This window comes from Trichechus manatus, unplaced genomic scaffold (assembly GCF_000243295.1).
Source record: "Trichechus manatus latirostris isolate Lorelei unplaced genomic scaffold, TriManLat1.0 scaffold00286, whole genome shotgun sequence".
Classification (NCBI taxonomy): domain Eukaryota; kingdom Metazoa; phylum Chordata; class Mammalia; order Sirenia; family Trichechidae; genus Trichechus; species Trichechus manatus.
In genome coordinates, this window is record NW_004444222.1 from 1051902 (window position 1) to 1067174 (window position 15273).

General features: G+C 41.5%; 1 protein-coding gene across 1 annotated transcript in view; it reads right to left on the bottom strand.

Moving 5' to 3' along the window:
• Positions 1-15273, bottom strand: part of PKD2 (polycystin 2, transient receptor potential cation channel) — a 57194-nt gene that overhangs the window by 19183 nt on the left and 22738 nt on the right. The window contains exons 4-7 of the mRNA XM_004390147.1: positions 11070-11203; positions 7953-8203; positions 4148-4372; positions 1361-1589 (exon numbers count right to left, since the gene is read on the bottom strand). Of these exons, the coding sequence (XP_004390204.1) occupies positions 1361-1589; positions 4148-4372; positions 7953-8203; positions 11070-11203 (839 nt within the window). The remainder of the gene's footprint in view (positions 1-1360; positions 1590-4147; positions 4373-7952; positions 8204-11069; positions 11204-15273) is intronic.

Consider the following 15273-nt stretch of genomic DNA (forward strand, 5'->3'; position numbering starts at 1 on the left):
GGGCATTACCTATAGTAATTGTGCAATGTTACACACCATTCTGAAAGAAGGGATGAGCTTCTAACTGCATCAGGTTAGACGGGTTCCACACTGTATTGCTTCTATAGGAATTTTTACCTTGAGTAAAAGCTAAATCTTTCTGAATTTGTATTAGGTGTATGTATACATGGTTTAAGAGGGAGTGGCACAGTGCTTCAGAGGATTATTTGTGAGGATTAAATCACCTTCTGCGTATGAAAAGCACTTGGAACTGTGCCTAGGACAGAGTAGCTTCTAAAGTATTAGCAATTATTCTTATATTATTGCTGCTATTGCTAATATTGTTATTCTTTTTTATGCCTTAAGTGTTCTTTTACCCACAAAGGAATAAAATATTGTCTATGTCTTATCAACTAACTCTAGTGAGAAAAGACTTGATAACAACTTGATGTAAATGTGTCACAAAGCCCAAACTACTTTTTAAGGGTGAGGTGGGAGAAAGAATAATGGGCATGAAGTGGGATCACAGAAGAGAGAACACTAATAGGGTAATGCATCACTTACTCGAATTTCATAGGTGTATCTCTCTCTCAAGACAATGGGAAGGAGGGTCACAGAATAATATTCGTTACAGCTGTGCCAATCAAAACTCTTAAGCACACAACAATTAAGCACGCTGTTATATGCTTAAGTGTGTAGCAGGACTTAGCAAAATCTGGTGAAGGGTAAAAAGCTTGTAAAAATACATTTTTACGCTGAGGCCTCAGAAAGGAAGTGGTTAAGATGTTGCTGATGGGGAAACATCTTGAACAAGTGTTAGAAATTATAACTGAGTCAAGGCAGGCACAGGATCTATGGTCTTGCCTATATCATAAATCTGCCTTATGGTTTCTCGTATCTCATACAGAAAACCTTGAACATCATAACTTAAATTTTATCCTTTGTGGAGTATTTGCAAGAAATTTTAAACTGCGGGCATGTTTTCCCCGCCACTCAAAATATTCTCAGGGTGCTTCTTCTTGCCACAGTTTATACACATGCAGAAAAATATAAATTAATTTTACTAGCAGCTGGAGAAAAATATCATTAGTGAAAAGCAAAACAAAGCATTTTTTCCTCCCCCACATCTCACATGGCATGCCTAAGTCAAATATGAATTGCTGAGTCATACTCAGTGTTAGTCCCTAGCTGAGAGCTTATTATAAATGCAAATTCAGAATGGTGACTCATGCAAAATGGAAAATGACTAAGCTGAAATTGATATAACAGAGAAGTTTCAGATTCTCCTTCTGAGAACCAAGACCCACAATGCTGAGGAAACCAAAGACTCTAACATGTATTTATAACTAAGCATGGAATTTGGTATTATTCTCAAACCTACCACGATGATCACAACATCCAGACAATTCCAGAAACTCCTGAAATACTGTAGCTTGTGAATGCGAATTTCCAATATCTCTTCCACCACATAGTAAACGATAAAGAAACAAAAGATAATCTCACAGGCTGCCAGGAAGTAATCAAAGGTTGTGACATATCGGATCAGCTTTACAGGTTGAAATTGCCAAGATGGAATCACACCACCTGTTGCTGGGAATTCAACCAACAACCTGCGTTGCAATAAGAACAATTAAAACAACACATGGGTGTAGCTCGGAACAGCTATTCATCAATTCTGCCCCTGCACCATAAGGTAAAAAAACTGCTGCCACAAATCTTCCCAAACTAGCTGCAAAACATTTTACCCAGCTAACTCCGTATTGGAGAAGTTTGTGCCACAAAAGGAACAGGACTTCCCCAGCCCTCCCAGTTCAAAGGATTACCTCCCCCTCAGTCGCCCCTCTGCTTTTCTGGTGTTTATACTGCGCAAGGTGTTGTACACCTTTTTTTTAATGTAAAAAATTAATCAACAAATACGTTCTTTAGAACTTCTATTAAATGCAAGTCATTATACTCAGCAACACAAAAAACATAAGGGAGAAAAGTCATTCATTCAAAACATGTCTGTTCTGGTTGAAAAGTAAGAGATATATTTTGTATACATATGCGGATAGGGACAGAGTCTCTCATTCATTCATTAGCACTGAATAGTTTACCTTGCTGGGAGGTATTTTTTCTATCCTTCCCAGAGGCTCAGTTAATAGCTGCTCAATAAATGTCTGACGTCTGAAATAGTAATATAAATTTTTTACATTCATACTGATGCCACTGATCTATAGTGGTTTACCATGATTGAAGTGAGGATTTTTCTTGCCAAATTCCCATTTTGTAGGTGTCACACTGTCAAACAAGAAATAGAATTTCTAGCTCCTTAACTTTAAATCTTTTTAAAGACTTTCAGTCAGCTATTAGGTATAACTATCTCTCTCATTACTAGGTATGGGTAGCCAAACCTAAATCCTAAGTATCCAGGACCCATACGTGAGCAATAATCAAGTAAAGACAGGGACTACGGCAAACTAGAATTGGTCAAAGAAACATGTAAATTTTTCTTCCCTCTTTCTTGTTCACTCTCGTGTTCTTCTTTCTTTCTTATTTAATGTGTTGGAGAGCAGGGGCAAGAACCAAAAATTCACAATACGGAAATGAAGAGCCTCGTGACAACCTCTGTGTGAACTCCAAAGGGGAGGGTATTGCCTCCAGGTGCCAAGTCATCACTCTCAGACCTATTCCGGCCCCGCGTCTGTCAACCACTTCCAGATGCATAGAAAACACTGCTGAGCAATGAAGTAATTGCCTTGGCAATACTCATTCTTAAAGTATGGAGAGGAAGTGAAATACTTAAGACCTTCCATAAACAGGTATTTACTTAAATGTCTATCAGAGTTGCCTGCCTGTTTTCATCCTCTTTCTACCTTCGCTGGGGTCATGAGAGAAAGTTAATAATAATTGCAATAGATTTTCATTCATTTCTAGTAGTAACCAGTATTTGATTTAATGTGTTATTTTCCTCAAAAGCTGTTAAATACAAGGACTGGAAAAAAGCCCACTAGCCTTGTAAAGCAGAGAATGAGTTTAGCTTCAAAAATGATGACAAAATAAGGATGAGAATTACTCCTTATCTTGTGTGTAAATACATGTGCACGTAATCCATGGTAGTATGTTTGAGTGTTGCCAACAGGTTCACCAAGAGGATTAAAGTGGGTGAACTCGGGATCATCCTGGGTCCGCTCTACTTTTTCTTTTATTTAATAACACTTGTTACCTTCTGTCGTTAGTTGCCATCAAGCCGATTCCGACTCACGGCAACCCCATGTGTGCAGAACTGCTCCAAAGCGTTTTTATGGCTGTGACCTTTTGGAAGCAGATCACCATACTTGTCTTCTGAGGTGCCTCTGGGTGGGTTTGAACCACCAACCATTCAGCTAGTAGTCGAGTGCTTAACCCTTTATGCCACCCAGGGACTCCTTGTTACCTTTTAACATATGATAAATTTGTTTATTGACTATCTCCTCCTGGTGGATTGCAAGCTCTGCAAGGGCGGAGACTTCTGTTCTCTTCACTGATGTATCCTGAGAACCTAGAACAGTCCCTGGCACATCTTAAGTGCCCCACAGATGTTTGCTGAATGAATGAATGAACAAGAGAGGTCCCAAACAAGCCAGTGGGATCTGTTTCCCATCTGCCACTGAGTGGCCATGACGGCATCGTCACAGGACTGTGGAAGAAACTTTATGTGCCCGTGATGAGTCTGGAGCGTAAGCTGGTACTGGGGTATCCTACTGAACATCGGGAATAGCCTGTGACTACCTGTGACTGTGCTATGTACCAATAGCTCGGACATCATCTGAAAGTGGGAAACTCAGGGAAATGAGGCAAGATGGCCAGGGTACTTAGTGAAGGAGCATGCAGCACTGACTGTCCTCACTGATGGTTAAGGATAGATGGTAGAAAAATACAACACTTCTCCCAGAAAGGTTCTGGAATGGGAAGGAACTTGGAACAGACTTAAAGCTCCTTCCAACTCAAAATATTCTAGGATCTGAACACCTCCCCACCCCAAATATCATTACCCCAAGTAAGCCTTGGGTTTTCAGCTCTGCTATCAGCCCTGATCCTTGGCATCCTCATTTAGCCAACTGCAGGGAAGGGTTTTCTGGCCTGTCTCCAAAATAGGACGTTCACACAACTACACACAAATGGGAGGGATGGTGCCCTCAGCACACACCTGACCACACAGAACAGGTTAACGTTGGCATTGTACACTGAAAAGTCAATAAAAGCTGCCCTAGTTCCTCGATCCAGCCAGCCATTTTTCTTGAGGCTAGCAATCTGGGCAGCTGTTTCCTCTCTTGTTCTTGACAAATCCAGGTAGTAGCCAGCTCCACTGTAAGTCGCAGTCATTCCCCAGTGGCTACTCCCATTCAAGTCTTTTTCACTTGTGTAGATCCAACTAATTAAAAACAAAAACGAAACAAGCAGGTAGAATCAGTCAAACACTTACTGCAATTACAGACAGTTGGTCCCTGCTAAGGTCAAAAATATGTCATAGTTACTGCTTTTATCAAGCCAGGTAATGGGCCTGCCATGGCACTTCGTAAGTGCTTTCTTATTTAATTCTCAGATACAGCTATTAGCCCCATTGTAGAAAAGAGGGCCCTGAGGCTTAGTGCAGTTAAGTGGTCCCATAGATTGTGAGGGCAGAGTCAGGAACCCACACCAGGACTCTATGTCTCTAGAGCCTGTGCCCTTAGCCCTTAGTTTATATGGCTGCCTTCCCTGGGTAACTGTGCTCAGATGACTCTAGGCTCCCAAACAAAAATGCAGCCAAAAGAAGGACAAGTTTATGAAGCTCCACTGTCTGCAAATGACCTACGTTAAGATTCCATACAACATTTGGGGATTTAATCCACTACTGTTTACAGAGGATCTCTTCGCAACCAGATGATTCTTTGGCACCAATGGGAATACAAAGACGAACCAAGAGCACCCCGCCCCCCCCAATTTATAATAAATAGGGATAGAAAAGTTGTAATTAAACAATTAAAATACAAGTTAGATGATGGTAAGAACCAAAAGAGAAATATAGAGAAGATGCTATGGCAGTTCAAAGGGACGGTATCCTTGCTAGGGGTCTGGCGATCGGAGAGATGGATCAAAGGAGGCTTTGGGAAGAAGCTGTACCAGACCTGGGCTGTGAAGAGTAAGTAGGATTTGGACTTGCACAAGTGGATGACAAGGGCACTGTCAAGCATTGAGCGAGGCAGGGCCAGAGAAGTAGAAGGTGCCCAACGAGTAGGTCACTATAGTTTCTGTATGATGAGGAAAAGAAGGCTGAGGGATAGACTGTGGTCAGACTGTGAAGGGTAAGTGTGAGGGGGTCCTTAAAGGGAAGGGGTCTGAGAGGCACAGAACAGGATTACTCTGATGACAGAGTAAGACTGGGAAGTCTGGAGTGGTGAGGAGAAGAGGGCTCAGGGACAAAATGAGCTGACATAGCAGACCTGAGATTAATGCCCTTAAAAAGGCCTGCTTGCAAGGTTGGACCTTGCCTGGCATCTGGAAACCTGACTGATAGGCAGTGTTCTACACTGACAGAAAACCTTCCCAAACTGATAAGAGTGGCTCACTGTGCCTAAACTATTGGTACAAACAATATAGCTTATGCTGAACACCTGCTTTCCTTTTGAGAGTCTGGAAATTTTCATTCATGGCTAGCTGATGGTGCCCACGTGATCAGCCCTCAATAAAAACCCTGGGCACTAAGTCTCTAATAAGCTTCCCTGGTAGATAACACTTTGTAAGTGTTATCACAGATTGTTGCTGGAGGAATTAAGCATGTCCTGTGTGACTCCACTGGGAGAGAATGCTTGGAAGCTTGTGCCTGGTTTTCTCCGGTCTTTCCCCAGAAGGCTTTCTCCTTTGCTGACTTTGCTTTGTATCCTTTCGCTGTAATAAATCTTAACTGTGAGTATGACTCTATGTGGGGTCCTGGGAGTACTTCTAGTGAATCACTGAATTTGCGGTGGTTTTTGGAGTCCCTGCCCTCAAGAAGCTTGCATTCTGGTGGTGAGCTGAGGGCATGAAGACCCACTTTAACAACATAATGGAAGAAACAACATGGTGTAGTAGAAGAAATAGGAGCTTTGGAGCCAGGGAAGTATGATTAAATCGCAGGTTGGTGATTTACCAGCTGTGACACTTTGGGTAAGTGAGCCTTAACTTCTTCATCTATAAAATGGAGACAGCAATACCTATTTCATAGTTGTTTTGTGAAGGGCAAATGAGATAATGCATGAAATCCCTTCTTCTATAGTGTCTGGCACAGAGTAGTGACTCTATAAATTTCTCGTTAATGATGAGATATAAAGAACAATACGGGAAAAGGTACCACAAGACCTTTTCAGGAACTAGAAAGCGGTGAGTTAGGAAGCAAAAATCACTATTATAACCTGGAAAAAACGTTTTTCAAGATTATTTAGTCTCTTGAACCCGAATCTTCTGATTTTACTAAATTGGTTTCTAACAGACCCTGGAATTAAGTAGGGTGCGCACTGGACGGTAGACAATGAATCTAGGCACGGAAAAGATGTGTGCCCTATTGCACAGTAACAAACCTGTATTCTGTGGCGATTCAGTTCCGGGGACAGGATCTAGGTGAGCTGACAGAATTAGGTCTCCAAACCTGCAGGCTTAGAAGACAATTCTGGACCAAAGGCAGCAACCCTGAGACCCACCTTAAAATAGCCCAAGAGCTTCCTCCATTTCTTTATAATAACTATAATGATTCTAAAAATAATGATTATCCTCCCTTAATATGTGAGATTTGAAGCACAGCTACGCAAGTGCACATGTGCTTGCACACGCACGCACACACACACACACACACACAACCCTCCAAATATGCACATGTACAAATACATACTCAAAATCATAAACACACCTTTGAGAAGGCTGGGATTTAAACCAGACAGAAACACTGCCATACAAGCTTACTGTATACTGTAAATAACTGCATTCTAAACAAAAATTTTACTTGAAAGAGCTAAAAAAACATTTTCTGTACCAAAAAATGTCCTAGTTACTGAGAAGTCTGGCTCCTGGCTAAAAACTCATGTGTGATTTTTCAGACCTGACCACAGGTGATTACAAAGGCTTCACCTGACAGGCCTTGGGGCAAAGCTGCCCCCCCCACCAGACCTGGTGCACAGCCAGAGCATTAAGGGAGCCAGCCAAGGACTCAGGCACCCCTAACCCCTCCCTCCCACTCATGGTCTTTTGCATTCCGAGCCCAGGCACCTCCATATGGAGGCCTCTTTATTGGAGGCATTCTGAGGAGGCTTTCCTCAGGCACCTTGGCTGAAGCTTCCTTATCAGAGGGGACGGGAGGAATCTTAACCTCGAGGACACTTTTCCCGACAGTGCCTCAGTACTTTTCCACCACTAGCACTTCCATCCTGCCCCCCATGAAGCCCATAAAACTGCAGGAGTCTTTTTGTTTGGGACTCCCTCCACAGTGAGAAGGGCCCCACATCTGCATTGATCCACCTGATCCTCGCCTGGACACCATTCTTGGGGAAATATGGAACAGGCGGGAGCTGGGTGCTGTTCTCTGGGTTTAATCTCTTGCTTATACTATCACAGTAAGGAATTAAAGGCTTGACTGCTACTTTCATCTTGGCTAGTTGTCTTAATAGGCTTCTTGGCTTGCAGCTCAGCTTCCTAACCTAGAGAAAGATATTATTGGGTCTATAAAAGTAGAATTCAAACATCTTACAAGAAACTTCCCAAAGCTCAAGTAACTTCTTTTCTGCCAGCTGTACGGTCCACGATTCAGCCTTTTGAAGAATACGCATACAGAAACTGAAATGGGTAAAAAGTAGAGAAACCAAAGGTCTATTTGGCCAAGGCCTTAAACATAAGCACTGAAGAGTCATGTAAGGCATCTTTCCCTTGGTGAAGGAACCAGAGAATGAATGCATTAACACTAGTGAGATGTCAAATGCATGTGGTCATGAGCCATAGACACTTACGCGGTCCCATTTCGAGGACCAAATGGAGCTCTGTCTTCGCTACTGACGGAGTAGACATCATAGCATTCTTTAATCTCACTTCTCAGGTCCTGAGGGATAGAGCAGGATCCGTTTCTGACTTTGAGTTGCCGTATACGTGGTACCCCTAACAGCAGGTTCTCGTAGTAAATGAAGCTTCGGTTGTCAGCTTCAGTTGTGTTGCTGGGCTGCATCTTCCAGTACAGCCCATCCAACAAGGAGCCTTCTGCGAACTGAAAGCAAAGAAAACATTTTTGGAAAGTTCCAGGTTCAGAGTCTGCCCTTGCTCCTACCTGGAATGTTTGTGTGACCAACAGTATGGCAACCTCATGAACGCAGTAGTCACAAGAGTGGGCTCTGCTGTCAAAAAGCTTTAGGTTCGGACTTTGCGCCATCATTGCGGGCTGTGAGGCCTTGTGCAGAAGCTTCCTCTTAGCCAGGGTTCCTGCATCTGTAAAATCCATCTTTGTACGCTTACTGTCCCTGGCACAGAGTGGGTGTTTAATAAACGGCAACTCCGATTTTTATTCTAGGACCAAAGGGAGAGGGAGCACAAATCCACAACTATGATCAACTCCACTTTCCCTTATTAAAATAGGAAAACCAACATAATTCTGGCTCTAAACTTGTTTGGAGAGGAAAAGGTTAGAGTTTCTTTGTTTTTTAAATTTTTGGAGAAAATACACACAGCAGAACATAGACCTATTCAACAATTTCTACACATACAGTTCAACACTAGTTACATTCTTCACACTGTATCACCATTCTCCCTATCTCTACGCATATTGTTACTCCACTATAAAGATTTACTATCCCTACATTTCTTATCTATGCTTTAGGGTTGCTGTTGTCAGTTTGATCTCATACAGATAATTCTTTAAAAGAGTGCAATATTCAAGGTGAACATTCTTTACTAATTTAGCTAAGTTGCTGTTGAAAGATGACTTCAGGGGACAGTTTCGTTTTTTTTTTTTAATACATAACATTGTTATGAGACCCTAATTGCTCACCCCAGTCTGCGACAGCACGCTCCTCCTTTCCGCCCGATTCCCCATGACCATTCAACCAGCTCCTCTCTCTGCCTTTCCATCTCACCTCTGGACAGAAGCTGCCCCTTTGGTCTCTTGTATCTACTTGACTAAGAGGCACACTCTTCACGAGTATCACTTTATGTCCAGGGGACAGTTTTGATTCGAGGTTTAAAGATTTTTTTTCAGGGCAATAGATTTGGGGGTTATTCTAGTCTCAGTGGGTCTAGTAAGTCTGGATTCTATAAGAATCTGAAACTCTGTTCCTCATTTTTACCCCTTTTGATCAGGGTTCAGCTACTGAGTCCTTGATCAAAACACTCAGTGATGGTAGCTGGGCACCATCCAGTTCTTCTGGTTTTTCATGGCAAAGGAGGAAGTTCATGGAGGCAACCAGACATGCAGTCCAGTTTCTTCTCTGGTTCCTGGGTCTCCTTCTTCCTCTACTGCTCCCAGTGAACAGAGACCAATTGTCGCATCTTGGATGGCTGCTCGCAAGCTTTTAAGACCCCAGGCGCTACTCACCGAACTAGGGGGTAAAACAGAAACTTTAGAAACAATATTAGGCCAATTGGCTGGACAATCCCACAAAGTCATGAACCTAAAATTTTGAACTGAGAGAGCTAATTCCATACAGTGTTTGGCTGTACCTAAGCAGTATCAGCCACTGCAGCCTTTTTTTTCTTTTTTTTTTCCTACTGTTGTTATATGTAACATAATACTTGCCATTTTGCCTTTTCTGGTGTACAACCTAGGAAAAGATTAAGTTTTAATCATCTGTCTGGTTTGATTATCTGGTGGATCTTCTAACTGCCGGGATTACTTTGCTGTATGCTGAATTCTCCAACTCCGTTCCCCACTTTTAGATTTTGACATTTATTTTCATGGGATTGTGTATATGTGAGATGTCTCTTGCTAGCTTGCAAAACCAGCTGTACCTATAGGGAAGACAGAGCTAGCCATAGCTAGCCATTTCTCCTTGCCTTTACCCTTATCAGCTAATCAAGAGAGATGGACTGATCTGGCCGGCTGAGTGTGGTTTGAGATGTCAACTATTTTAATGTGTTAATTGGTTCCTATGACTCAGTTTCTTCTATCTTTAAATCAACATCTCTGACTATAAGGTTTAGTAAGAATTTTAGGAAGCATCTCCCCAGGGAGAAATAATCATTTCCCTTCTGATTTTCTCAGACTCTGAGCACTATGTCGTCCAGGTCACTTTAGTATTTTTCCTGTAGCGTCACTCATTGCTTATACTCCGCTGCCAAGTCGGAGTTTGTGACAATCTGGGAAGGGGCTGGGTGGAATTTTACATTAGCAGGTCTTTGAAAGACTGTACCTATTGTCTGTCAGGCACTGTTCTAGAAGCTGAGGGGTACGTGCTATCATCAACAGAGAGACAAAAACAAAGAAAGCAAAACAAAACAACCAAAACTCTGCCCCCACGGACCTTATGTCCCAGCAGATACTCAATAAATATGTACTGAATCTGTGAATGACTAAATGAATTATAAACTAGGGTAAGTTAAGTGGCTAAAAAAAAAATCCATTTTTTTAATTCCCTAGCCATGTGACTATACGCAGGCAAACACTCTGAATCTCAGTTTCCTCATTAACAAATGGGGGATAATACTAATGCTTACCTTGTAAGGTTACAATAAGGATTAAATAAGGTAACACAGGAACACCTAGCCAATGCAAGGCACATACGAGGTGCTCAATAAATGGGAGTTTCTCCTCTCTTTGAGTGTAGGAACTATAATTTATATAGTGAAAGCCGGAACTTGATGGGACTGCCTTGTTTTTCTGGGTCTTGCAAGTTTGCTGCCTTTAGATAGCGTGCAGTCTTATCATTTTCCTATCGCTCCATTTTAGCGGAAAATATTTGAGTTTTCCTTCTCTGACAGGCTTCCGCCTTACACGGGTCCCGACTTTTGCAGGTTTTACCGTAACAACTTACCATACCTTATAATACCTCACACGGTGGTAAGCACATAGCAGGGCTTGAACTTAGGAAGCGAAAGTAATGGTTTCCAGTGGTAGAGGTACTTTCAAAGTTATTTGCAAATACCTTCCAAAAGTCTTCCATCGAAGAAAGCGTTCTGAAGTTCGTTTTCTCCGTCTTGGACAGTGGGGAGTCTATGAAGAGCTGTGACATCACCCGGGTGTAGTAGTACACACTGGAGCTCATCATGCCATAGGTCACTGGAACACAGGAAGAACCTGGTGAACTCCACAAAGGAGGCCTGCACACATCACACGCCAGCTCTTCCACCAGGGATAACTCCTGGCGGATGGACGTTTTGAAACAAATATCCACATAACATATACTCTCACCTTCGCCTTCCTTCCCCCTCTCATTCTTCTACGACATCTCCCCATCTCTCTGGCTAACAGAGCCTTGCAAAGTAAACTTATTAATATTGGGCTATGTGACATAAAGGAGACCCTGGAGGGTGCAAACAGTTAAACACTCGGCTGCTAACCAAAAGGCTGGAGGTTCAAGTCCACCCAGGGGTGCCTTGGAAGAAAGTCCTGGGGATCCACTTCTGAAAATCCAGCCATTGCAAACCCTATGGAGCACAGTTCTGCTGTGAAATACATGGGGTCACCATGAGTTGGAACCAACTCTACCGCAACTAGTATGTGAAACAAAATTGGCTTACTATTGAGTATCAAATTAAGGTCAGGTGCCTTTGAGTGACATTTAGGACTTCCGATATGCCTACTCAATTTCATCTCCCAGCAGTCCAGGATCAGCCCTCGTCAGTTAGGCTGGTTTGACGCAGCCCCAACAGAGAACACGCTGAGCTCCGACTCCTGCAACTTGCTCTCCCTACAATAACGTGTGGCTGGCCATTCTTAGTTTGCCCTCACATCAGTTCTCCGTTCTTCTCTGCCTTGCTCTGTGTCCTGAGGCTGAACAAATGGGGCTAGAGAAGACAGGTTAGAGGTTTGATCCCACCACCCCTACTCTCCATTCCCTCACCGCCTGGATGCAATTGACAGTGGGTCCTCCAACCTTGGCCACAGCGGCTGGGGACACCCTTGTCTAATGGCTACCACTCTCACTGGTTCACGCCACCCCACTTCTTCCCCTCGCCCCTTCAGGCCTGGAGGTTGTAGCCTTTTTTTGGGTGCCCTTAGCCCTGACACACCTCTGCAAATAGTCCCTTATTAAACTTTGACTTGGCCCTCTCTTTACTTCCAGGATCCTTACTGGAACAGACACATCTGCTTCCCACCTACCAATCAAACCTACCCCAAGCTACCCCCGCCAAGACTTCCTGATTATACCAGACCCAAAGGAATGGTTCTGGAAACAGGTGGGAAAATAATTTACAGGCTCCGTAGGTCAAAGGAGATCAGAGCTTGAATCTTGCCCCTTAGCTGTTATGTGACCTGTGCAAGTTGCTTAAACTTTCCGAACTTCAGTTCTGTCTTCTGTAAGATAGGGATAATGATCTAGTCCAGAGGTTTTTTGGTGCTTAAATAATAACTAAAAATTAGCTCAGTACCGACACTTCACAAGTGTCCAATAATGGTGGTTCCCCTCCTTAATTGGATTGCTATAACACATCTGTTACAAATCTCAGCACTTTAGTAAGCACTGTCTTGCGCTGGACTCTAGTGCCTGCAAGTGCAATATGCTACATAATTCCTATAATCAGCTGACAAAAACCTCCAAAGGGAAGGAAACATGTTTTATAACTCTTTTGAATACAGCTTCTAATAGTTCTGAAAGCCCAGCAGGTTAGTAATACTTAGTTGGATTTCTCCTTCAGATAGCCCCTTTCACCTCCCAAGCACCACAGAAAATCAAAATTATTAAAGGAGAGGAGAACACAATATTGATCCAAACACAAGTGTGCCTGGGAGTCGATCTCAAGCAATCAATGCAGCAGTAAATATACATAAATACATGTATCATACACACGTCTGTGTACCTTATCTCGAAGGGCAGGAATATGTCCCAGTCCTAGAGTCCCTCACCTGCTTAGTTCTCTCATCCTATGATCCAGTGTAATTAGGACAAGAACGGTCCTCTTCAAAAGTGTTACATGGCCTGCCACCTCTCACAGCTGTATTGGGCCAGAGTTAAAGGGCTATAATTTTAATCCATTCACATTTATGGAATGGCTACTGGACATGAAGATGAGCAAGATATGCTCTCTGTCCTTTCTGAAAAGGAGCTCATACTGTCCCCAGGCAGAGCTGCATATCCAGCTCCCAGAGGGATGGACCCAGATACAATGTACTCGGCCAAGGTCTTCTGTGAATCCAAAGTCAATCAGGGAAAGAAGCTGATACGATACTGAAGAGTACTAGCAAAAGCTTCCCAGAGTCAACTAAATGATTATTTTCAATTAACTTAAAATTTCCTCTGGATTTATTGATTAATATTGATCATTAACCTGTGGGTTTTGTGTGTGTGTTTTTTTTTTAGGGGGGTGTTGTTTTGTTAAAAAGGAATTTTGATGAATTACTTAGTTTTTTTAATTTATAAATTATGATAGTTATATGCAGATATGCAAATATAAATATTTTAATCACCGATATAAAAATACATGCCTTTTATTTTCCTACAGTGCTCAAGACTCAATATTGATTTTTGCTTTTGAAATTCTCAGGACCTGTACTGGCCCTAAGGGCTTCACTAAACGGATCCTCTTAGCTATGTAGCGCCACCTGCTGGACAGCTGGAGAAACGCCAGCAAGTTTGCAAGGGGTGATTTATTCTAACAGACATTCAATCAGCAAACATTAAGTCAGTCACTCCTCTGTGCCAGGCCCTGGGGTGGTCCACAGGGTATCTTCGAGTGACGATTCCACACACTCCAGGAGTCAGAACGATCTGAGTTTGAATTTCAGCTTTGCTTCATAGTGAATGTCTGCCTCAGTGTTAGGAGATTCTGGACAACTACTTAAATTTTCTTAGCTTGAGTTTTGTTATCTAGAAAATGAGAGTAATAATATCTAGGGCTTTTGTGGCGTTTCAACTGGAGAAATGTATATGGTGACATTTTACACACTGTAAAATGCAACAGAAATATAAGAGACTATTGTATCACTTCTCCTTTCAGTCCCTGATGGAGAAAGACCGTTTGGAAGGGAGCATTCACTCTCTCTAAATGAACTGAATTGTGAAGAAAAAACTACAGCATGAAACAACCTTAAATGAGGACCAGAAAGGAAAGAATACATAAGGTAAAGAGACAGATATATCCTATACAAATATTTCTTCTATGTAGCTCTTGTTTTAACACCCGAGCTTCCATTTTCCAGGCATGTCAGAATAAAAATATTAAATTATAGTATTATCAAATCACCAGCATATACTAGCAAAAACTGCCTTAAAAACATGGTTTATCATTTCAAAATACTTAACAGATACTATTTTAATACTATTGGAAAAAATAGAGAAAAAATAGGTTTAAATACTAAAAACAAATCGTAGAATCAAATCTATTGCATAAATTCCAAACCACTACAATAAAAAAAAGAAAAAAATTTCAGTGTAGCCAAAGAAAAAAGCAAACGGAAAATAACAGAAAAGCATAAAAAAGAAAAGAAAAAATAACAGAAATTAGATAAAAACAAACTATTAATGGGTTAAACTCTTTCACTAGAAGATAAAGTCTTAAAGATTGGTTAAAAATAAATGCAGCTCTAGGACTGTTATAAGAGACGTGTCTAAGATAAAGTTAAAAATAAAAGAATGAGCAAATATATCTGAGGGACATAATATTTTTTCAAACATATAAATGGTATTATAACCATGTACAAAAGAGATTATAAAGGGAAAGTAAATTAGATAAAAGGTTATTTTATACTGATGAATGATACAATACACACTTGTTTAACTATAATGTATTCTTAGGTATTGAATAACAGCACTGAAATATATAAAGGCAGTGCCCGCTAGTGACGTAAGGAGAATTATCAAAACCACAATTGTGGTTGGAAACTTTAACATACATCTCTCAGTCCTTGATAAAGTAGAAAAAAATTATCTAAGGATATTAAAGGTCTGAATTGAGTATGATTAATCATCTTGACAATAAATACGCATCAAACTTTGCACTGTACTAAAAGAGATCACTCATGCTTATTCAAATATTTACATCTACAAAACATTTACAGAATTGGTGACATGGCAGCCCACAAAGCGAACATCAGTAAGTCCCTAACATTAGAAACAAACTAGCTAAGATTTTTTAAACCATAAATCCAGAAAGTAATTAACCAAAGAATAAACCAACAGACACATGCAA